Source organism: Cydia pomonella, chromosome 25, assembly GCF_033807575.1.
Source record: "Cydia pomonella isolate Wapato2018A chromosome 25, ilCydPomo1, whole genome shotgun sequence".
In the NCBI taxonomy this organism is placed as follows: domain Eukaryota; kingdom Metazoa; phylum Arthropoda; class Insecta; order Lepidoptera; family Tortricidae; genus Cydia; species Cydia pomonella.
Genome location: NC_084727.1, coordinates 3,219,196 through 3,245,255, shown reverse-complemented (window position 1 = coordinate 3,245,255; position 26,060 = coordinate 3,219,196). Strand labels below are relative to the sequence as shown.

Genomic DNA, 26,060 nt, shown 5'->3' with positions numbered 1-26,060 from the left:
TTAAGGTGGTGTAGGTTCAGAGAACGGAGTAAACTATTTAAAAATCGTACCGTTTTTTAGATACGGTTGTCAAAAAATTTATTAGCAATGTAAAGAATTTTCTCTAGTGACTTCATCGATTCGAATCCTGGTTTTTTGACTTTGGCTCTATAGAAAAAAAATCACGAACATAGGTCTAAAACGGGCTTTTTTTTCAATTTCAGCACAAAAACTAAAAATATGAAACTTGCGTCTAAAAATGCGTATGTTAACGGCAATCATGGAACATCTAAGAGAAAAATTGGAGTATTTTTGATATTTCACTGACATCTATAAAATTCGTACCGCTTTATGCTTTAAAAGTTGAATGTCCAATTCGTCGTCTATGTTTTCTATGTATTTAATGAAGCTAATGCAATTGGTTTCAATATTACTAACCAATTAAAAGTATGGTTTTTTACTCCAGTCATGGGATGTATGGCGTCATTCGTTTTCAAACTAACAAATATCCATGAAAAATAAAACTTAAGCAGCTCTTTGGCTCTTGTTTATGGTAAAATGTTGTAAGCGTTTTTAAACTGATGGTAAATACTTGTTTTACAGGATTTGTCCATTACTTGTGCCTGTTCCATTATAGGGGTGTTTACTATAATTTTATATTTGAGGAAACTCATCAATTACTTTTTTTTTAAAGCTTTCAACAACATTAATTCCTATATTATATTTCACCTGTCCAATGCGCATTGCGTCGCACTCTCTCATTAGGAAAATGTAAGATGCAAATACACATTGCACCAAGAAACTGGGCAGAAAGATTGTATGAGTTTTTCTCAAATTCAACACTAGATGTCGCTGTGCTTAGCGGAAAATAGCTAACGATATTGTCACAGATTATGTTCAAGTAGCCTTTATTTTATTTATGTGCCATTTAGCTGTAAAGGAAATTTTTGAATGTGATGTCAGTATAAAATATCTATACATGCGATAACGGTTGTTATTTTAACAGAAAAAAAAACCGGCTAAGAGCATGTCGGGCCATGCTCAGAGTAGGGTTCCGTAGTTACTCTTCCGTCACAATAAGCTAAACTGGAGCTTAAAGTATGGTAGATTAGGGATGAACTGTGGGTGTACGTCTTTTTACTATGAAGGGGAAACTTTTTGCGATAACTCAAAAACACCTAAACTGATCATATCCGCTATAGTTTTCATTTAATGTCTTTCTTAAGCTCTACTTCCAAGATTTTTTTCATATTTTTTGGACCTATGGTTCAAAAGTTAGAGGGGGGGGACACATTTTATTTTTCTTTCGGAGCAATTATCTCCGAATATATTCACTTTATCAAGAAATGTTTGTTGAAGACCCCTATTAGTTTTGAAAGACCTTTCCAACGATATCCCACACTGTAGGGTTGAAGCAAAAAAAAATGTTCACCCCCACTTTACGTGTAGGGGAGGTACCCTAAAAAAATATTTTTTTATATTTTATTGTACGACTTTGTCGGCTTTATTGATTTATATAGCCATGCCAAATTTCAGCTTTCTAGCACTAACGACTACGGAGCAAAGCCTCGGACAGACAGACAGACAGACAGACGGACATGGCGAAACTATAAGGGTTCCTAGTTGACTACGGAACCCTAAAAAGTAGTCACAAAATCGCCTCGCAGTTATTCTTTGATTCGCAACGGTGGTTGAAAATAGTACATTAAGATACAAGTGCGAAAAATAGGAAATACGAAACGAGTGGCGATAAATTAAAACACGACCGAAGGGAGTGTATTAAATCGACACGAGTTGCGAATTACCTGTTCGCACGTGTATCGTACAACGTTTTACAGTACTTATGGCTCCTTAAAGTTTTGACATATGCACAGAAAGTGCTCATTCCCGCACGGGTGCGGGAAAGTAGCACCATATGTACTGTAAAGTAAATTATGAAACTATTTCTACATTAAATAATATGGCTTTACAAAAAAATTTATCGAGTCCGTTCAAGGTAAATGCCCGTCCAGACTAGATGATCAAGGGTAAATTGCAAGAAAATTATACATACTAGGAAGTTTTATACTAATCAAAACGTAATATAATTATTTTAAAATTTACATAGCATATTTTGTTACTACTTGATTACTTTGCGATTTTCGTTAGACGCGAATACGCGTCTGGATTGTGAAAAATTATACTTTACTAAAGGAAGTAAAAATCAGTGTCACATTAATAAAATAGATAAAATTGTTTATTTGTTTGAACCTACTTTATTAGGACTTTATTTTATCACCAGCATTTAGTTCTCCCGTCAAGTCGCCGTTCAACTGATACCCTTCAAACTAAGGGGACTTTCCAGTGATTGTATACCCTTCAGGTTATTTCGTTCAACAAGCTGTATGAGCACTTATACCTACATTTATAACTAACACGTATCTAGTTCGCTCTGCTTTCCGGGCCGCCACGGCTTTAGGTACATGAGACGAATAAAGATGGCCGCTGGGTGACCGACCTACGTTCCACCTTGAACACCTACCTATCTACTACCGACCTACCTTGACCTTCTGATTTGAACAGGAGCCGATGGGCTATAACCATGAAAATTGAAGTTAGTCAATTGCGGACATTTTTATCTGTCACTCTAATTACGTCTTAGTGAGAGCAAAAGAGAAAGATCCCCGCAATTTGCGAATTTCGATTTTCGCGGTGGAACCCCAGGGACGAATCCATGTCATACGGCAGACATGCGCAAAACAGTGCTTAAAAAAGTAATGTGATATCACATCACAATTTCGAAAACGTAATATTACACTGAGTTATCACATCACTCATCACTCGAAACATAACCCGAACGTGAACAGCGCTCGGGCGCGGGAGATGGCCACATTACAGCTATCACCTACATTACGCAGCGCATCTACAGGACTCTTGAGACTTTATGATGTCTCGTATCGGCGATCGATCTATTTAATTATGCTGACGCATGACCTTTTTAAATCTATTACAGATGCAGAAAATCATATAATATAAGTGAAATTTGCGACAACTAAGTTGTCGCAACCGCGATCGGCTGAGCGGACCGATCCGAAGATAGCCGAAAGCATCGCAGAGCGAGCGAGCACTGAGTGCGAGTGCGAGCGAGATAACAAAGTAATGATGGCTTGGCAAACCAACATGACACTATCACAAGTGGCAATATACATTATGCGCACTGTCTATAGACTTGGAACTGACCATTCCTATCGGCGCGTCAATCTATATCGAATTGAATCCATTACGCGCGCCTCGGCCGGTCGTTCGCGCTCGCGTAATGAGTGATGGTTGAAGTAATGGTTGATTTCTCCGAGTGATACGTAATGCCATATTACGCGTTCGAGGGATATCTCATTTGTGATATTACGAGCATTACTTACACATGTCTAGAGTTAGTCAATCATTCACTCGATGCCGTATTAGGTTATGTTTCGAGTGATGAGTGATGTGATATCACATTACTTTTTGAAGCACTGTTTCGCGCATGTCTACTAACTACCAGTCGCAGTTCATTTCCGATTGTTTTTAGGGTTCTGTACCAAAAAGGTACAAAAGGAACCCTTATGGTGCGACTCTGTTCGTCCGTCCGTCTGTCTGTCTGTAAATATCTCAAGAACAAGCTATCGATTTGAAATTTGGTATAGTTATGAAAAACACTAACCCAGACACATTAAACTAACTTAACTTTGGCTCAGCGATCCAAAAAGAATCTTGGCCTCCGAAACGAGAGAACGCCACACACACACACACACACACACACAAGACACACAAACACACACACACACAAGAGACACATTAAAAGTATTTTTTTATTTTATTATAAATGGAAAATGCCCAATATAAAGAGGGAGCAAAATTTCAATGTCTAAGTGACTAGGTCAAGTGGGGTATCATTATAAAGAGCTCAAATTGTACATTCCAAAACTAAAAAATGTTTTGGAATGTACAATTTGAGCTCTTTTTTATAGAGAAAAAAAAATTGTTTTACGAAGGAAAATGTAAAAAAAAAAACCTGTCCCCCCCTTATCTCCGAAGTTTACCGACGAAAACTTATGAAATTTTTACATGATATTAACATTACTATACATTTTACAAGTTAAATATAATCAGATCTCTATCTTGGTACCTTTTTTTTTAATTAACAAAATACCTTTCGGTTTACAGTTTGCAATTTAACCAACTTTACGTGTTTATTACACCTGAAATTTCTATGACATTACATTGAATATACCTTTTTTCAAATAAAATATCAATTTTTGAAATCGGTTCACATGATACAGAATTTTTCTCGAAAAACCAACATTACGTATGTTGCATCGTGCAAATTAGTTAGACAATTTGCCGATAGATGGCGCTGTACAAAATTATACTTAGTATAGGTACTTCTGTTCAAGTCTTTCGCCTTTATACACGAGATAATGGATAATTCAAAGTTTGTACGGAACCCTCGTCGCGCGAGTAAAACGAACTCGCTCTTGACCGGTTTTTTCAAATTACGTTGAGCTTTGTATTCTTGACCATTTGGCATGAACAGTCGGGAATGTTAAAACGTGTTTTTAATTTTGTCGCATTGCGTATATTCTGTTCCTCACGGGCGCACACGCATAGCACATCTATAGGATAATACCATCTATGAAATGAAACGAGTAATACAAATTACGTATTTAATTTCATACTACATTGCACCGAGTGCCGCACCAGGCCGCCCTTCCGCTTCGTCGAACAGTTGCATAGATGACACCTGTCAATCACAAAACAATTTTCAATCCCTACTATACTTAGTGTTTCTCAAATTGCTTTGGAGACAGCTGTCGTCTGAATAAATGTTTTGCTAAGTAATTTTCATACCACGTCCTTCCACAAGTTCAAAATATTATTCCGAACATTCTCCTCACGTGTGAAAGTCAACACCGACATTGGCGAATTCACCCTGTGCAAATTGGCAGGGAGTAAAAGCCAGAGGGAAAAAAAAAGTAATTTTTAGGGAGTAAAAACACTTGACACACATGTCACAAGTGTCTCGATTGACCAAAAATGTTTCATCTAAGAACCAACGCAAGGAAACTCGCTTTCATGTAAAAAAACGCATCGAAATCGATCCATCCTTTTGAGAGTCACGACTCCACAAACAGACAGACATTGGCGTCAAACATACATGTTTTTGACCCAGATCTTTGGTTTTTAAGATTTAAATACACTCAATACTATGGTATTGCCTGGTTTTACCTGGTTTCTTAGGTGTATTATGGTCTTACCTGGTTTCTTAGGTGTATTATGGTCTTACCTGGTTTCTTAGGTGTATTATGGTCTTACCTGGTTTCTTAGATGTATTATGGTCTTACCTGGTTTCTTAGGTGTATTATGGTCTTACCTGGTTTTTAAGTGTTGTATTAATTCCTTCAGAGTTTTCACACGATGATCACACTCTGTGCACTTGTAAGGTTTTTCCTTCATATGAATGCTGTAATAGGAAAGAAAGTAGAATTTAATTTTAGAATGATAAGAAAATACAGACATATTTAAAAATTATGCCCACAAATTGATTCATTATTTCTTTTAAAATTATGGCTAGTCCAGTGGAACTATTTCGCCTGTATCAAGGTATTAGGAGCTCTAAATAAGACTATAATTGTACAGTTAGTACAAGACAGTGTATGGTGATTTTAGTAACTATTGTAAAGACATAGCTGGACTCTACAAGTAGCATGTGGACTACAGGCTGTTAACTCCCAAATGGTGCTTAAACGCGTTTCAAGATTAATTCTCCATTAGACGGGTCCATACAGAGCGAGCATACCCGCGCCGCAATTTCCTCACGCACAAATCGGCCAGTGCAGATGTGCCTCGGCTGAAGCAGCGCGTTTGCCTGCTGTTTGGTGCACAAGTAAATTGCCTCGCGTGTATGCTTGCACTGTGTGGACCCACTTCTCTGCACACTACCACATTAGTTTACTATATAATCAGCTATCAATATTACACTTTAAACAATATTAATGAGCATAAAAAACGAAGAAATTAATCACGAGCCTTGACTATCAAGATGGCGCTTCAACCGGAAGTCTGCACACGAATGAACTTACCTCATATGTATCTTCAAACTCGCCTTCCTCTTAGTATAATAACTGCATTCTGGACACTTCTCTAACTTTTCCTTAACATTACAGCTCGGGCACGGAATGCACTGTCTCTTTGGTACCGGCTGCTCTGGCTTCTTGTGTGTAAGCGAGTGAGCCTGCATTGCATCCTTCTTTAGCGTAGCATAGCCGCATATGCTGCAGTGGTACAGTGCTTTTAGCTCCCGTATTTTGACGTTGTTGGGTATTTTAGATAGTGGCCTCGGTTCAGTTAAGCTGCAATATGAGGAAGTTAAGGTAATCAGGGGCGTATTTTCCCTAGGGCTAGGGAGCCATGGCCCAGGGCGGCAGGCTGCAAAGGGCAGGCGCCGATTAATGGCGCAAGTGTTATTTTAAACATCAATCTTCCATGAAATTATGATGTTTACTTAACACTTGCAATGTCTGGGCTATCAAAAGCGCTGCCACTTATATAAATGGTCACAATCATCTCTGTTTGAACACATTGTTTAAATACCTATATGAGTTAAAGCTATGTTACCACCCCATTGTCCCATATGCGTTCCGAATAATTATAACAACCCTAAGGGCCCATTTTTAGACGCATGAATTGGGAAAACTTTGGGCTCAATATTAAAGGGAGAAGACTCAATCACCTACGGTTCGCAGATGACCTTATACTGGTAACAGATAACCCTTCAGTGCTGAAAACTATGTTAGAAGATTTAGACACACAAAGCAAACTGGTAGGCCTCTCTATGAATATGTCAAAAACAAAATTAATGACGAACAGTACTAAAAAGCAAATTATACTGAATGGAAAGGAAATAGACTATGTCAATGAATATGTATACCTTGGGCAGATAATATCACCTGAAGACCAGACGGATAAGGAACTCGAGAAAAGAACCACAAATGCATGGAGAAAGTTTTGGTCTTTGAAAGAAGTATTTAAGACAAAAGAAATACCTACAGGACAGAAATTTAAAGTTTTCAATAGTTGTATAATACCAATAATAACTTATGGTTGCCAAACTTGGGGACTTACAAAAAAGCAGCACCAAAAACTTAATGTGTGTCAAAACCATATGGAAAGAAGCATACTTAATATAAAACTTAGAGACAGAGTCAAATTGTCCATAATTAAGGAAAAATCAAAAACAATAACTAAAACAACAGAAGTGGCGCTGGACAGGCCACATGATGAGAGAAAACATAGATAAGTGGACAAAGGACCTTGTAGAGTGGTGCCCTAGATATAATAATAGAAAGAGTGGTCCACAAAAGTTTAGATAGTCGGATGATCTGAGTAGAATAGGAGGAGGTAAATGGATGCAAACAGCAAAGGAAAGAAATAATTGGAAAGAAATGGAGGAGACCTACGTCAAAGGACGAGTTGAGGTCAATGTTGTGAAACAAAATTAATGTAATTACATTAATTTTGTTTCACAACATTGACCTTGATTGTGATACCTGAAGACTTCAATAATAAAGGCTATTTACATTACATTACATTACATTACAAGGGCCCATTTAGACGGTGCGAGAACTCGCACGCGAGTTTAATTACATTGCAGTATTTGCTCGGTCGGCCGAATTGGTTGTAACCTCAATAGTCCGCAATGTAACTAAAATCGCATGCGAGTTTGCGTGCCGTCTAAATCAGCCCTTATTATTATGGAGCCTCGAACCTTGAGACCAATTTTCTTAGATTTCATACTTCACACTGGTAAACAATTTCGTACATACTTATAGTTGTGGTCCAATAACGGATCAAGCAGGAAAGTTTCGCTTGTTTCGACTTCCACCTCTATCTGAGCTGGAGACACCTCTTCAAGAAACAATACAGGACTTTCAAAGTTCATGACGAAAATCCAAGTCTAACACTGTATAATTATTATTAGATATTAACTTATTAAGATTACTTAGACAATATGTGGTAAAATTAGGTTATTGCTATTTATATATCCTTCAATCAATTTTTCGTGTTATGGCTCCATCAAGGTGTTGATGATTCTGGATAAGACACGGCTAGTATACTTAATTTCTTGAAAAATACAGTGAAAATGATGATGCTTTTTTTATTTATCATTTTGACATGGTTGACATTGACAAGGATACCGTTCAGATACTTTGAGAAGTTTGAGATGTAATTGAAAATAATGTCATACAAATCCAAAATTATACAGTATGTTTATATTATTTAGTTATATATTTTAATTTGGAGATTAATCAGCGTGATCATAGTAGATTTTCTTCGAAGAAAAGAAGTAATGAGGGGTTTAGCCCAAAGAATACAATACTCACAAGTTTAGTCTGAATCTGAACGCAGTGTATGTGTTGCTAACTTCATGTATTCCTACTATTTTGGTATTAAAATATAGTTGGTCAAGCAAATCTTGTCAGTAGAAAAACGCGGCAAATTTGAAAAATCGCGGGTTTGCAACACTGTGTTCAAATAATTCCAAAATCGCGTGTCGTCTGTTTTATTTGTGGTCTGTGGAACGTCCATTTTGTTTGTTTACATCAGGGCGGCTACCGGGAAATCGAAATTCGTCAATTGCGGGCATTTTTCTCTGTCACTCTAATTACGTCTTAGTGAGAGTAAAAGAGAAAGATCCCGCAATTTGCGAATTTCGGTTTTCGCGGTAGGCCCCCAGAGACATGTCAGTCGCTTCGCTACTATCCTATTTCTATGGTTTACATTCTGAATTGGTGCCATTTCAAGAGAAATTTCCGCTCTCACCATTAAAATAAATACCAATATATTAAATATGAAAGGTAGAGGCAAGGAACAAAATCTCCATACCAAAAAGTTTGCGACAAAAAACCATAAATAGGTGGCGCTACAATACCTAAAATACTTGAGAAAATAAATCTAATCATAGACAGCGCACTTCACTCCCGTCAATAACGCCTAGGTTCTTAGCTACTCTAGCACTACTCTGGAGAGATTTGGAAATATTATTTATGTCTGACACACTTGCAACCAGCGATTGATAATAAACATAGATGACGAACTAGCTCTGCAAAATGACCCCACACATATTGTGCCGAAGCGGGCGGGGCGTCAACTTTGTGCCGCGGAGCTATTTAGTTCGCAAATGGCGGCCCGTTGTCACAGTCGTAGTAAGAAGTATTAAAATTATATCTTTAATAAAAGAAATATGCCTTATTGTGCGGATAAATGATGTGCTAGTAGTTCCAACAAACACTGGAAACAATATGGGATTACTTTTCACGTATAGTTTAGCTAGGATCATATTATTTTGATTTCTCTTGATCACAACAGGCTTTATATGGGGATGATGTTATGCATTTTAAACAATCGTTGATATTAAGAAACTTTCATTTTAAATTTGTTCAGGTTGTTATTTTGACAATTTAAATTCGTGATAGTAAATACGAATCGTCGTTGTAGGTGGCGCTTTTTTATGTGTAGGTACATTTTCACTAAGTAAAGTAAAGATCTCGCTGCTATTTATAACTTTTCGTTAAATTCGCGGAAGGCTGGACCGATTTGGCTAATTTTGGTATTGCAATATTTCTAGGTCCAGGGACGATTTGAATGGTGAAAAAATATGGAAAGAATGCAAGTGTGGGTGTTAAACCTACGTGGATCGTAAATAATAATGCACGCACTTAATAAACAATATGTAATGTTCGAAATACAGTTAAAAAGTTATTATTATTTAAGTTAGTATTAAACACAAGCGGTTAGCACAGGCACATACAGTTCACCGAAACACTAGTTAGGTTCATGCACCATACCATTTATATTAGTCCGTGAATCCATAGGTTAGTATCACGATAAGCTACTAGTCAAGTACGCGGATAGGATTTAACTGGCGTTGACGATGTGCGAGCGATCGATTCCGTGACGTAAGTAACACTGATGACAGACGCGGGCGCCGGGCGGCGCGGCGCACGCGTTACGCGTTACCGACGGTCTAGCAACGGTTGCCAGCCCGCGCGCCGCCATGTTGTCGGCTGTCGTGATTGGGTCCACCCGAAAAAGGTTTTGTGACTCTGTTTTGTTTGCGTACTTTGATGTGGAGTAGGCCCCACAAAGAAAATACTTAGTAAAAACAATAATGATATTTTCCCATTCCCATACAAACTGTTCCTACGACGACGTGTTCAATACGAATTTCTGCATGAACGATACAATGTATTAATTGGTTCGGAGGCTTAATTCCCTTTAAACATGTGCGACAAACGAACAAATAATAAGCCTATATAAATTTACTCTTTAAAATAAAATAACAAATTATCATACAAAATATAGCATTTAAAACGTTCTATATCGCATGAAACCGTCTACGTGGAGTTGGTTTCCATTGTCATGTATTTTCAAGTGTCAATGCTACAGCCAATCACAGCGCCTTATTTTATAATACACCAATCGTAGTTTGGGTGGTTTAAATTGACTAATCATGGTCAAACGCAGTTTCGTCGTTGAAAACAAGATGTCAACATCGACGAGTTGCAATTGGTCCGTTATGAGTACTGCGTGTTTTAATAGTGGGGCCACTTTTACGCTGATATTTTGTTTGAGATTAGTCTTCTATATTTTTTTCGTTCGCTGCTTGCAACAGTTCTGCCTAAGGAGATTCTGTTCCTTACCTTCCATAATAAAATACCATGTAGCCAACCATATTTGTAAGAAAGAGAGGCAACCAATTTCCGGACCGATACGACCTTCACACATTCAAGAAAGCGTACTCCCATCTTATATTTCGGCAACGTAGGCGATCTGTCTGCTCGTTTGCTATATCATTAAAAAAACCATGGGCCACGATATAAAACAGCGAAACAGGCAGGTTTTCAGATAGTCATACTCAAACGCCTCATCATAACTGGGTGCGTAAACAAGATGCAAAACGTTCACGCTCTGTAGCGTAGCTATCTCTCTTCCATATTAGTGCGACAGAGACAGTTGCGTTTCGCTCGCTACGGAGCGTTAACGATTGGTATTTTGTCTAAACACGCTGGTATTTGACATTGTACAAAGTTCATTTAATTATATACTTTATTTGAAAGTATTAAGCAGCTCATTTTGCCGCAGTCTGATTAAGACAAAACTTCAAATAACTTCGTACCGGCGGCCACTCGAGCACGTTCAGAGACAAATCCTAAGCGGTTAAAAGGTTAAATAAAGCGTTAAAAGGGTTAAAGGTAGCAAAAAGAGTTTCACTAATGCCATCTTACTATGAATGGCCAAACTTATATAATTCACTGCAGAGATCATAGATGGCGCTAGTAGTATCGCACTGAATAATATTAAAAACTCAACTTTGCGAGTTGAGTTTCGGCATATTTCGGTACGTTTAACGCTGATATATTTTTAATAATAAAATAAATAGTATTTCAAATGTAATTTTATTCCTAATTCTATTTACACATATTTATCATTGATTGAGTTTTAGAGTGTAGATAGATCGTGTCATTCACGAAGACGCGTGCCTTGACTCGTATATTAATTTATTAATTCATCGCGGATGACACGAACTATACACATTATAAAAATACACATAAATCTAAGTATTATTATATTAAACTACCCTTATGCGAGTAGAATCGTACAATGCGATTATCTAATGTTTATGATACAATAATTTACACATTATTAATAATAAACAATAATTCAGTCAGATTTTAAATGCATTTTGCTTATATACCTATCGACTGAAGCAACTATTAGTATAAGTATTAATTTTATTGTATTTTAGTTCTTATTTTTACCTTATTCTATTATTATGGACTTTTGTCTGAATTAAAGTGATTTTATTTATTTATTTATTTATATCACCTGTCTGGCCTAGTAGTGACCCTGCCTATAAAGCCGATGGTTCCGGGTTCAAATCCTGGTAAGGGCATGTTTTCTATGTATTTAAGTATTTATAAATATGTACATATTATATATATCGTTGTTTAAGTACCCACAACGCAAGTCTTATTCAGCTTACTGTGGGACTTAGGCCCTTAGCACACGAGGCGTCAGCGTAAGCGTATCGTAAAAACGTTACGAGTACGAGACGCGTAGAGTTCTGGGGGCCTACCGCGAAAACCGAAATTCGCAAATTGCGGGGACCTTTCTCTTTTACTCTTAGTAAGACGTAATCGGAGTGACAGAGAAAAATGCCTGCAATTGACGAATTTCGATTTTCCCGGTAGCCGCCCTGGGCACCAAGCGTCGCGTAAGCGTTTTATAAGTGAAATCTCATTAGTTATCATGGCGTCACTGGCGTCAGATGTCTTCGGCGGATATATTGACGATCTTACTTTCTCGTCAGATGAAGATTTTTTGGGTGAATCAATTTTTTTTGTTTTGTTATCCTGTCCCGTTATCCAAGGGACAACAGTGGCACAGTTTGTTTGAAGAGACGTTGTATGCCGTTCTATTGACATGCTTAGTAGGGGGTCCATTATGGACATTGGTTATAACGACCACAAAAACGCAAGTTTAATACATTTAAGTACCATAAAATCAGTATTTCAATGAACTTTTGTCCCCTGGACAACTAATCGTAACCATGGCAACGAGTGACGCTAAAAAGTTGATTCTCCCTTTTATTGTTTAATTATGTGAGAAGTTTTGTTTTTTACGTCTTACACTACGCCTGTCGTAACGACGACAGCAATCTCATACGCTACGCTACGACGACGCTTCGTGTGCGGACTTGTTTGAACTTGTTCGTGCTCGAAACGCTCTCGTTCTAAACGCGCGTATTACAAAAAAATTAACAAAATATTTATTTTTTTCATTACACTTGCTCGAAAACGATCTTATTTCATGCAGGTGTGCTGAAGGACAAAGGCCTATTTTGTTCCCGCGGGAGTTATGGATTCTGAAAAAAAAAAAACTATAACTCCCTAGGGAGTTACTGTTTTTTTCTTAAATTATGTCACTTATTCATACAAACCAAGTAGCATAAATTAGTGTTACTTTATATACTGACGATATATAATATACTGACGTTTACACTTTAATATTTTTGTTTATTTTTAAAATTATTTAAGTTGATTATTTAAACAGCCGATTAAAATATTGGCTGAATGTCGAATAAGTCTGTTCCTTCGATTATGGTAGGTAGAGGAAAGGAACAGAAACTCAATAAAATGTATCCTCGTATAGAAAAGTGCCACTTTGATCCCTAGCTCCTAGCAGGGAAGAAAAAGCCATTTTCGATTAATTGTTAAATGACTGATTGATGATTTCGTCATTTGAATTTGACAGGTGACGTACATAGATGGCGCTGTACGGCGCCGCCGTTTGTCAATTCAGTGACCACAAAACATATGGCGCCATCTGGTTCGAGCTTTAAACAACAAGCAGGTTTTTTTCTTAGACTTTACCTCTCTATTGCAATCAATAATTGCGCAATACATGTTCAACTCCAACTGCAATCCTCATTACGTACAAGGAACGCTTTCTCATCAGAAATACTCATACAAAACTTCCGCTTAGCATGCCTGTAAAAAGTGTCTTTTCTAGAAAACTGCGTTCCGCACTTATTGCACGAGTATGGTTTTATTGCACTATGAGATAACATATGTTCGTTTAAATCCGCAGACCGAACAAATTCCTTATTACATGTGTTACAGGGATACGGCTTTTGCGTATGGGTTAATAAATGTATTTTCAAACTATATTTCTGTTTAAATTGTTTTTGACATACGTCACAACTGAAACGTTTCTCATTATTATGGGTTTGTCTATGATCCTTCAAAGCGCCAGCATTGGAAAAACATTTTTCGCACATTTCGCACAAATACGGACGCTCACCGGTGTGTATTCGCATGTGTCTTTTCAATTCGTACGCTTCCTTAAACTCCTTATTGCATATATTGCAGGAGTATGGTTTCTCAGAATGAAATCTCCTGATATGGTTTCGCAGTTTCTTCCTTGTTAGTAAATCTTTGCGACAAATATTGCAATATTGTTTTTTATGCGTTTGCTGGTGATTTCTTAAGTTGTTGATTCGGTTGAATACTTTTTGGCATATGTCGCAAGTGTGCTGTTGTGTGGGCTGCTTTCTTTGCGGTTTCTGCGGCGTCTCTCGTTTTTTCTCAGCTTGTCTTAGTATACCTGGAACAATAAGTACGTGTAATATATTAAAGAAAAAAAAAATCTTTTAGTGCATGAATTTGTCAAGAGATGGCGCCACTCCCGAGATAGAACGCGCTAACGATGTGTCGACGTAGAAACAAGACGTCCGAGATGCAAATTACCGACCGATATCAAAAGTTAGAAGCGAATTAGTGCTTGGTTGGCTGCATTCAAGCTATTGAACACCTAACTTTAATCTTGCGAACTATTCTGATAACAGCGCGGTGTCTCGGTCGAAACGCCTGCTGACTTTACGGTAGTTCCGTCAGTCTTAAGTTAAATCTGTAATATTAGTAGTTTTGTAATTAAACCGACTCAGATCGCCTGCGGAGTAACCCTCACTATAATCTGATTATTTTCATTTAGAGTGTTGAGATAGGTACAGTCCGAACTCAGTTTCAATCTCTATGTTTGGAGATTATCTTAACTAAGTTTAACCTTAATTATATAATTAGTTTAAGCGATGGTGGAAGAGTGAATCTGACGTCCGACTTTCAATCCGGAGATCGCGGGTTCAAATCCTGGCTCGTACCAATGAGTTTTTCGAAACTTATGTACGGAATATCATTTGATATATACTCGTACCAATAGCTTTCCGGTGAAGGAAAACATCGTGAGGAAACCTGCATACATCCGCGAAGAAATTCAAAGGTGTATGTTAAGTCTCCAACCCGCATTGGGGACTATAGTCAAAACCCTCTCGCGTATGAGATGAGGCCTGTGCCCAGCAATGGGACGTATATAGGCTGAATTATTATTATTATTATGTATATTGGGTCATTATCTATGAAATTGGCGTATTTGTTCATAAATATTAGTCATGTCATAGTTTATTTATTTTAATAGTAACTTCGAAGTATTTTTTAATTTCATTAGTGCGCTACATAACAACGATTTTACATACAATTATTTGCTACTTTTATTGTTTTATGTATTCAGAATACCGCCCTGAAAACAGCTCTTTTCATGTGCTGCCGGCTCGAGTATTTAAATGAGTTATATTTTTCTGACGGGACAGATAACAAAAAAATATGAGATAGAAAATGTGCCTTAAAATGCCTCAGATTACTGGAAAAAATTTGTTTGGTTTGAAAATGCCATTACAAAATAATCCGCAAAATTGATTGTATGAAAAATCAAATTTCGTTGAAGTTCTCCATACAAAACGCCAATTTCATAGGTAATGACCTAATATAATTAGTTTAATTAGTTCTGTTTTAGGTAGTTAGTGCTTGCATATTATTTTAATGTGAATCAGTGCTTTCTTAAGTGTACTCTTTATTTTATCGGGATGTTGTTCTAGAGTTTCTACTACTTGTTTGGGCAAGCTGTTCAGGATATTAGTGAGGTACGTTGGCTAGAGTCATTTCCCATATTCATTGGTACTTTTAGGTATTCTAAAGTATGGTATGGTTATGGTCCCGAGGTGGGATGGTCTCCTATACCTGTCCAGCTGGCCCAGCAAGTGGTTATATTCTAATATCACAGCACGTTTTGCTTTGTCATATACACTAAATATTCTACAGTACTTGGACATTTATGATAATTATTTTTATATTGACGTTTTATTTTAAAGGAACTATAGTTTTTAGTAATCTAATTTGATTTAATATAATAACATGCATATGCATAATATTGTAGCGATAGTTACTCGTGAAACAAAACTATTTAAACATATTATTTCGCGTTTATAATTATATAATATAATTAGTTTCATGTTTATACTTTCAATGAACTTTTATTTATACAAACAAAATCTTAAGCAATGTCTAGTAGGTATATGAGTCGACATCTAGCGTCAAGTAGCGGAATTTATCAGTACTGCTCGTTGACAATAGATGTCGCGACGAACGAAAACTCTAATGCTCAACAATTTTCAGCGATTATAACCGGAACACTATTTTCAACTCCTTCTATAGGGCTAAGATCGTCGTCTCTTTATCATTAGTTACCATGCCTGTCACGTTCTAACAAGTATGTTAGTGCGAAAGTGACGGGCATAGTGACAAGTGATAAAAATGGAACCATGATACCGCCGCTGCTTGTAATATTAGTTGTAAATTGTTTTTCGTCAGTCGCGACTCTTGTGACATCCGGAGGCCTACCGCGAAAATCGAAGTTCGTCAATTGCGGGCATTTTTCTCTGTCACTCTAATTACGTCTTAGTGAGAGTAAAAGAGAAAGATTCCCGCAATTTGCGAATTTCGGTTTTCGCGGTAGGCCCCCTGGTGTACTGATAAATCCACTACTTGACGCTAGATGTCGTCTACGAAATAACTCTCGTTTTGGTAAGACCTCCATAAAGTTAGCTTTCTTCTTATATTTCTCTATGGTCAGCATTATATGAACGGGCTATCTTTACTTTTGAAATCTGTGGATATTACCGGTAAGGCTTCCTTTTTATCAGACGTGCGCGGTAGCTAAGCAGAGGGCCTACCGCAAAACACGTTCGACATGCTGCATCCTTGTCATACTTACGTACGAATTTACTAGTGCGACAGAGAAGCAACATGTCGAACGTGGTCCGCGGTAGGCCCTCAGTGCGAGAATGTGGAACGTTTGAGTGTTTCGTCTCGCAACATATCCCTCGCACACATCCTTGCCTTGTTTCGTATGTTTATTGTAAAAACCTCGTTCCACTGAACTGTTTCCACTAGGGTTGTGTATGGGACTACAACTAGCATGGTTCGCTACGCATTCTCGCACATCTCTGGTAGAAACGGTGCCTTACATTGGAAAGTTACTGTGAATATTCCCAAATGGAAAAATACTATAATATACCATAATAAAATACTATTTAATTGGAAATGAAATGTCAATCAGGTCAAACACAAAACCAGGGCTCGGAACCGGTTTTTTAAATACAAAACCAGGGCTCAGAACCGGTTTTTTTAAATATAAAACAAAACCAGGGCACGGAACCGGTTTTTTTTAAAATACAAAACAAAACCAGGGCTCGGAACCGGTTTTTTTTAATACAAAACAAAACCAAAGGCTCGGTACCGGTTTTTTTAACCCTATTCTATTTCGCTCAATATTTTTGAGTATTTTATGCTGTTTACGTAAGAAGGAATCATTTATTTAGTTAACAAGTTCGTATTATTACATTCTCCCATTAAAAATGAAATAATAAACCAAAGAACGAAAAAGGACGTAATAATAACGGTATTTTTTGTGTGAAAGTAAAAGCCGGTTTCGAGCTATGCACAAAACTTGCCGTTGAAAATTTTATGAAATAAAAAACTGCGTGTGGTTTTTAAACTTTTTATTTATTATAAACATATCCTGATCACTCCTACAAAAAACAACGAACGAGATCAGTTCACTTAATTTTTTTAGTAAAATCACTTTTTTTACAAGCTTTTAGTTAAATGAGACCACACCCCAAATTATTCGTTTAAGCTGAAACGTTAAATACACGAACATAAGTAAGGGTGATAATGCAATGGTGCCATCGAGCTGATCTGATGATGGACACAGGAGGTGGCCATAAGAACTCTGTGACGAATCAACGCAACCTGTGTTTGGGTTTGTTAGAATTGTCTTCATGAGTTTAGTCGCCTGTTGAAACGATAAAAGCTTGTATTAAAACTGAAATTTTTGACAAAAAACTTATTTCTTTTACTGTTCGAGATCCACTTTTTACAAGCTTTTATTTAACTTGCCCTGTTAGTATGTATGGGACAAATCTTACAAGTTAAATTTGACCCACTTCCCGGTGTCCGGTGAAGCTGAAAATTTGCATACATATGTAAGTCGGGTGACAATGCAATATTATGGCAATAGGAGGTAGCCATAGGAACTCTGAGATAACACAACGCAACCTAATTGTGTTTGGGGTTTTTAGAATTGTCTCGATGAGTATTAGTTGCCTGTGGAAAAAAAGTGTAGTCAGCGATAAAAGCTTGTACCAAAAATGAAATATTTGCCAAAAATTTATTTGAGCTCATCTATTGTTCAGTAAGCTTTTCATACGTCATCACATAGTTCACATACTGTATTTTGCATGAAAATATTATAACTGAATCATGCATGAGCGGTGGAGGGAAATAACCGAACGGGATAGTCTTATGTATATTTCAGTAGGACTAGCAGAGAAAGCGCTATTATTGTTTGTCCTTGTCACAGTTTCATTTTTTTATTCCCTACCGTAAATTTTAGTATGGTTTATGAGTAACAAATAACCCGACCAAATTACATAGGTTGTTTTTGGTATGTCATCAGGAATGTTAAAACGTGTTTTTAATTTTGTCGTATTGCGTATGTTCTGTCCCTCACGGGCACACGCGTAAAACACATCTATAGGATCATACCATCTATGGTATTTTGCCACTAGAGATTCAAAGTTTAATCGTTTTCAGCCTTAATTATACGTCTTTATATTTTTCTCCCCACATTTTAACGAGAAAACGAATAGCTTGCAAGCGCAATATTTTTAAGTTTTCTCCTTGTAAAAACTGAAATATGTTGATGTCATATACTCAAGACGAAAGTGGTGGACCCGCGCGAAACTTTTCATACAAACTTAGTCCTCATTTTCCTATCTGGGTATGAACATTATTGAAAATATTTTGACACAATTTATTCTATATCAACCAGAGTTATGCCCCTACGTTTAATTTTTTTTTTTCAAATTTTTGATTATTGTAATACTTAGGAGCATTAAAAAATTATATGAAATCTTTTTTTCGCCCCTATTTTTTACAATAATTAATAAATCGAAAAAAGTACGTAGGGGCATAGCTATGGTTAATATACATCAAATTATGTAAATATATATTATAGAACATTAATACACAAATTGACTAAGTCCCGCAGTAAGCTCAATAAGGCTTGTGTTGAGGGTACTTAGACAACGATATATATAATATATAAATACTTAAATACATAGAAAACACCCATGACTCAGGAACAAATATCCATGCTCATCACACGAAAAAATGCCCTTACCAGGATTTGAACCCGGGACCATCAGCTTCGTAGGCAGGGTCACTACCCACTAGGCCAAACCGGTCGTCAAAAATAAAATAATAATAATTTTCCATAATATCAATATTCAAAGAGGAAAAGGGGCTACGTTTGTGTGGAGAAGCAAACGTAGTACTCATTTTCCTCTCTGTATATTACCATTTTGATACAGTTTGTTGTACATCAACTACAGCTGTGCCCCTGTTTGATTTTTTAAAATCTAAAAAAAGGCAAGGGTAGGCGCATAGCTATGGGTGATATACAACAAATTGTGTCAAAATGATTTCAATAATGCTCATACCCAGAGAGGAAAATGGGGACTACGTTTGTATGGAGTAGCGGCCTTCCACTTTCCTCTTAAGAAAAAGTGATGAAATCGTCCAGTGATGCAGGCCGAATTCGAACCGGCTTCTAGCTACCCCGCCAGACCACTCCGCTACGGCAGGACCGGTCCCAATTTCTCGACTATATATCTTCGAGTCTAGGCGTCTTTGACCAACTCTAAGGGTGCTCCCATATGTACCCCTTATGGAATTAGAATATTGCGAGAAATTTTCTCCTTTTCTCGTTTCCTTGCAGCTTTTTCTCGCCAAATCTCTCTAGCTTCCTTTTGTTCACGGGGTGTTAAATCTTTGATTGTCTTAATCAAACCTTTTGTTTTTTTCTCAAAGTATCTTTCGCGGTCTTTCCTCCTTCTCTCTTCAAGTGCCTCCTCTGTCATTTTAGCCCGAGCCCGCCGATTGCTCATTTTTTTTTCTTCGCGGCGAAGTTCTTTCTTTTCTTCGTCGCTTAAATTTATTCTCGACCTGATTGTTCGTGCCATCTTCTCTGAAAGAAATAAACACCCATAACATTGGTTTAGAACCAATAGAATAATGCCCACCTAAGCTGCGCTGAGCGAGAACAGGTAAACGAAACGATTCTATTGGTGCATTCTCGCACATACCTGGTGGAAACGCCGCCTAAACGCTTCATATACAACAACAAGCCTCTCCCAAGCAAGCAAGCAAGCAAGCTCTTTTGTAAGCTTCATTTACAAGCCTTATTGAGCTTACTGTGGGACTTAGTCAATTTGTGTAATAATGTCCTATAATATTTATTTATTTATATACATTGGCGGGGCAAGACCAAAATTGTATAAGGGCAAGGTACATTTAGCGAGGCCCTCTGGTGGCGCAAGTAGTAACGAACTTTTTAACGTTGTGTCCGAGATATACTTATTGAAAAAGCGAGGCCGAAACGCGTTATTTATGCTATTTTTGTGTTGTTTTATAGGAGTACAGTACCCCTAGTGTAACTAAATTCGATTTTGAAACGTGACGTACGCGTTTGCGTTTAGTCTCATTTTGTATGGGTTTTTGAACAGCGCGCCAAGCGGGACGTTTTGGAAAGTCAAAAATCTCATACAAAATGACATTTAACGCAAACGCGTTCGTCACGTTATGATGTCGATCAAAGTTACACTAGGGGTACAGAGGAGGCACAAAAATGATAATAGTATAAGTGTAACGGGTCTCTATTGCTTCCCGTAAAGTTTTAAGTCATAATGTATGTATGTATGTATGTATGTATAAACTCTTTATTGTACAAAAGACAAAATATAAATATGGCACAGGATAAGCAGTACAAAGACGAACTTATCCCTTTAAGGGATTTCTTCCAGTTAACCTTTGAGTAGATGAGAATTGATGAAGAATGTATTGTTTGTCCGCATTTTCGTTAGCCATAATTTGGTTTATCTCAGAAACGCGTAACTTTTCAGGATTGCCATAAAACAAACCTAGCCTAACCTAACCCATCTATAGGATAACCTGAGGAAATTCCTGAAAAGTTAACGGTTTCAGGGTTATGACTAATGATAATATGACTATCATTACATTATGACTTTCGATAATTATGCGAAATAAAGGGATCCGAAGTGTAACGCAATGCAACGGTATATGTAAAACGCTAATCAACATTTTGTTATATTCATAAAGTAAAGGTTATTCTCGATTCCCAACAGTAGAACGTGTTATGCACAAAATATATTCATAAGACGTGCCTGCAAACTATTTAACGAAAATGACAAGCTCTCTAACATAGATATATTTACTTGTTCCATTAATACTTTAAAACGTGCTTTTCTTTAGGTAATAAATGTAATTATGCATGTTTTATTTTCTTTACGCTCTCAAATGTTTAATTTTGGGTAACATTTAAAATTGTAATCTTAAAGAAAAAAAAAAAAAAAACAGACTGATTTTATGTAAAAAATGAAACTCTAGGTCTAAACTTAAGCAATTTTGTATAAGTACTGTTTGTAAACGACTGTATGTTTCTAAAATATAATAAATAAATAAAATAAAATAATTTGCGGTAATTTTTTCCCTTAAATAGAAAAAAGAAAACGTTATTCTTATGACACTAAAATCATTATATTTTGGTGCATTTTGTGTTTGACAAAATTGCAAACAGTGTGATTTATCATCGCAATAACGATCGAACGGTACGTGAACACATCCCAGAGAGCTTACAATGTGTGTGGATAAAGCAGTGTATATAACTGTACATAATTAGGCATTAAAATACGAGTGTGGGTTTATGAAACGAGCGAAGCGAGTGACATAATAAGCTCACACATGTAGTTTCATAATAATAATAATACCACATTATGTAGCGGTGACATAAGTTATTATCGCATGTAATCCAATGATATATGTATGTATATCATTGGTATGTGACGACCAGTTTCGCCTAGTGGATAGTGACCCTGCCTACGAAGCCGATGGTCCCGGGTTCAAATCCTGGTAAGGCCATTTATTCGTGTGATGAGCATGGATATTTGTTCCTGAGTCATGGGTGTTCTCTATGTATTTAAGTATTTATAAATATTTATATATTATATATATCGTTGTCTAAGTATCCTCAACACAAGCCTTATTGAGCTTATTGTGGGACTTAATCAATTTGTGTAATAATGTCCTATAATATTTATTTATTTATATCGTAATAGGGCAGATAAATGCTCAACACGTTTTGATCCGTTTTTCAGGATCTACAACTGGAGCACCGACTGTACCGTCTCTACTGATACCGCGCGACGTGTACGCAACTGATCCAAACATGTTGAGCATTTATCACCCGTTCAAAACAATTTTAGTATGTCTGCCTATCCCGCGTGGAACTGTCAAACGACAAAATGATGTAACTTTGACATTTTTCCGCGAGACAGCGCGTTGTCGCGCGTGTCTTATGCTACCGATTCGCGAGAAAGCTCTATGTCGCGGCGTTTTCTCGCCTGTCGACTGACGCGCCCATCATGTGCTAGCCGTGCTGTTCTACATGAGATTTCAGGTGAATACCATATAAATACAACGCAAAATATGCGCAATTTATGACGTCGAGTTACGGTAATCAAGCCCGCGGGTGCCTATAACCATATAGTCTGGAACATGCCCGGAAAACGGAAACATGGTCGCTCTAAATTTACTTGGCGCCGATCCATGGAGCAAGAGTTGGGTATATTGGGGATGGGGTGGGAGGTTACCCAAGCTACTCAGGGCCGGAGTCAGTGGAAGAAAATGTTTCGAGCCTTACACCCTAGCAGGGTGTAACAGGATGGGAAGAAGAGAAGTAGAAGATATAGTATAGGAATGCCCCGCCGGGACAGTAACCTGCAGCTCCAACTGGCTTAATGAATGCAACAAGTGATCGACAGCAACCTGTTTACGGCCAGGTGACCCTGCACTACAGCTAAGGTACTTACTGCAGGCGATAGCCGCAGCTGCTCTCAAATGCTCTGGTCTCAGCTCTCTCCTTGCCTCCTGGATGGGGTGTGGTGTGGTTCCGGCCTCCTGGATGGGGCGTGGAGTGCTTCTGTCCTCTTGGACGAGGTGTGGTGTGCTTCTGTTTTCCCAGAAGGGATCTTCTGCCTCATTTTTAACTGTCAAGCAAAATAAGTTTTTTGTCAAATTCCATTTTTGATGCAAGTTTTAGCTTAGTTTGGTCTAACACCATATTGATATACATTCTTACTAGAGATGCCACAAATATCCAGCAACTATTCGGCATGCGGCTACTGGCAAATATTTGTTATTCGGTCAAATGGTGTCTAATAAAGTATTATAACAATGTAAAGAAAGGCAAAAAGTTGATTCCCAAAAAGATGTCATGCTTAAATGTCATCAAAAAACTCACAGAAATTACCTTTTCTTAACTACTCATGCTAATCGGGTACACTATTTACTGAAAACTCCCTTAAAATGTATTCTTGGAAAGTTGTTAAATATGCAAACCTTTTTTTGAGAATTATTTGGTTTCAAATAGTTTTATTTCTATCATGGGTGTGATTTGATTGGCCTAAACCACTATCTCTATTTCTAATTTTGACAATGGGCAGGCTTGTGGGTAGTGACCCTGTCTATGGGTTGAAATCCCGGGAAGAGCATTTATTTGTGTGATAAGCATGGATATTTGTATCCAAGTCATGGGTGTTTTTATGTATTTAATTATTTACATATTATATTTATCATTGTCTAAGTACCCACAACACAAAGCCTTCTTGAGCTTACTTGCTTATTAATTTGTGCAAGAATGTCCAATATTTATTTACTGTCCAGTTTGTGCATAGTAAGCTTACTAATTGTGGTCAGTCTTATTAACTCACCTGCCAGTATCCCCGACAGTTCAGGCTCCACCACAATCTCTTCTTTCTCTTCATTTTCATATGTTCTACCAGCTTCCGTCTCACTCGCACCCGGTTGTGAACTGTCTTTGTCTTCACGTTCCTCCTTTATGTATACTTCTAAGATTCCACTCATTTTTTTTAAAGCTGACTTAAGTAACTATATTATGCCGGTGTCTCTAGATATCACAGACTATTCAGGCCAGGAATACGTTTAGTTCAAGAGCATTTTAAACTGAGATAATGGTACAAATATATGTGAGTAAACTATAGATTTTTACTGCACAAAGCTTTATTATTACTTATAAGATTATTGTGTTTAATATAAACTGCTATAAAACAGTAAGAAAACGCGGAACTATACAATTTAATCTGGAAAGTAATTGAGCGTCACTATCAACATGAACTCCTCGTAAACGCTGTGACAACTGACACTGACACTGTCAGTGACAGCTCAGTGCTGGTATCTGGTATAACCAGTTTTGATTTATAAAAACTACTATAGTCTGTTAAGCCACTTCCGTCAGTAAAAAAAAACCGGTCAAGTGCGAGTTCGTTTTACTAGCACACCGAGGGTTCCGTACAAACTTTGAATAATCTCGTGTAACTATAAAGGCGAAAGGCTTTTGATCAGATGTCCTATACTCATTGTAAGCATAATTGTGTACAGCGCCGTCTATCGGCGAATTGTCTAACTAATTTGCGCGATGTAATGCACGTATGTTGGTTTTTCGTGGTCAATTCTCTATCATGTGAACCGATTTCAAAAACCGTTATTTTATTTAAAAAAAGGTGTCTTTGATATAATATCATAGCAATTTCCAATGTAATGAACACACTTATAGTTGGTTAAATTGCAAACTGAAATCGGAAATGTTTTTTATTAATTAAAACAAAACTTACCAAGAGAGAGGAAAATTCGAAGATAAGGGGGGGGGGGAATGGTAATTATAATGGTATTTTGGTACAATTTCCTCCATAAATCAATTTTTTCCACTGCTAAAAAATAGTAAAAAATTGTGTTGGAATGTTCAATTTGAGCTTTTTCAAATGATATCCCAATTGACCTAGTTTGAAATTTTGCCCTCATACTTATTAAAATAACAAAAGTTAGCGTTGTTCATAACTATTCCAAATTTCAAATCGATAGCTTAAGTGGTTCTCGAGATATTTAGCGTTGTGACAGACGGACGGACGGACGGACAGAGTCGCACCATAAGGGTTCCTTTTGTACCTTTTTGGTACGGAACCCTCAAAAGGGGCAAATCACTAGGGGCTAGTCTCGTGTAGTCATTCTCGACACGTCGAAAATCGAAGTTTGTCAATTGCGGGCATATTTCTCTGTCACTCTAATTACGTCTTAGTGAGAGTAAAAGAGAAAGATCCCCGTAATTTGGGAAATTCGGTTTTCGCGGTAGGCCCACAGATGTCTCAAGTGTCACGACTGACAAAAAATTAAATGCCAAAACAATTTACGACTAATAGGGCCCATGCGCGTTGGAGGGTCTGCCATCTTGTGGTCTGAATCGGAACCATAAACAGGCACATTTACACGTCAAGTGTTTTCTTGTGCATAGTAGGTTCTGCCATCTTGTGGGCTACATCGGAACAAAAAACATCACATTTACGCCTCGCGCCAAAAATCTGACGGCTCCTGTGCTGCCTCCTACAGTTCATGCACGCTCCCTATATAACAAGCAGAAGTTGAAAATAGAGTTCCGGTTAATCCGGTTATAATATTCGCTAAAAATTGCTCAGCATTAGAGTAACGTAGTGATTATATGCTCTTTGATTAGAGTTTTCGTTCGTCGCGACATCTATTATCAATTAGCAGTACTGATAAATTCCGCTACTTGACGCTAGATGTCGACTACGAAATAACTCGGTTTTTGCTAAGAAAACTGATGTATGGAGTTACCACTCTTTCTTTACTTATATTTCTCTAAGTCTATTTAAACACATATTTCTTCTTGTTAAGCTGTTAAAAAAAATTATACTTAAATTGATACTTTTGATGCTGAATATAATGTACCTACATCTTTAAGATAACGAGTCGGGTAAAAATAAAATATATACACTGAGTTTTTTGTATAATGTTTAATTTGTGAATAATACTTATCTATAACAATTAAATTAAAATGAATGAATTAATAACTTAGTCTTTACGAATAAATTAGTTATTAACCTTATTTGTGTATAGTGTACTTATATAATATAAAATATCTATATAAAATATATATTT

At 37.1% G+C, this 26,060-nt stretch overlaps 2 protein-coding genes across 3 annotated transcripts; both read right to left on the bottom strand.

The window, feature by feature from the left end:
- Positions 1-4,647: 4,647 nt before the first annotated feature.
- LOC133531478 (zinc finger protein 271-like) lies at positions 4,648-8,098 on the bottom strand. Its single transcript, XM_061869727.1, has 4 exons — positions 7,821-8,098; positions 6,078-6,347; positions 5,369-5,458; positions 4,648-4,738 (listed from the first exon to the last, which is right to left on the bottom strand). The coding sequence occupies exons 1-4, from the start codon at positions 7,934-7,936 to the stop codon at positions 4,654-4,656; spliced, it is 561 nt and encodes a 186-aa protein (XP_061725711.1). The 5' UTR covers positions 7,937-8,098; the 3' UTR covers positions 4,648-4,653.
- A 3,338-nt stretch (positions 8,099-11,436) lies between these two features.
- On the bottom strand, positions 11,437-24,236 carry LOC133531475 (zinc finger protein 596-like). Of its 2 annotated transcripts, none has more exons than XM_061869721.1 (3): positions 23,801-24,236; positions 22,901-23,077; positions 11,437-14,163 (listed from the first exon to the last, which is right to left on the bottom strand). In XM_061869721.1, the coding sequence occupies exons 1-3, from the start codon at positions 23,952-23,954 to the stop codon at positions 13,466-13,468; spliced, it is 1,029 nt and encodes a 342-aa protein (XP_061725705.1). In that variant the 5' UTR covers positions 23,955-24,236; the 3' UTR covers positions 11,437-13,465. The 2 variants fall into 2 exon arrangements, with proteins under 2 accessions (XP_061725705.1, XP_061725706.1); XM_061869722.1 differs by lacking the exon at positions 11,437-14,163 and adding an exon at positions 19,387-19,980.
- Positions 24,237-26,060: the final 1,824 nt, after the last annotated feature.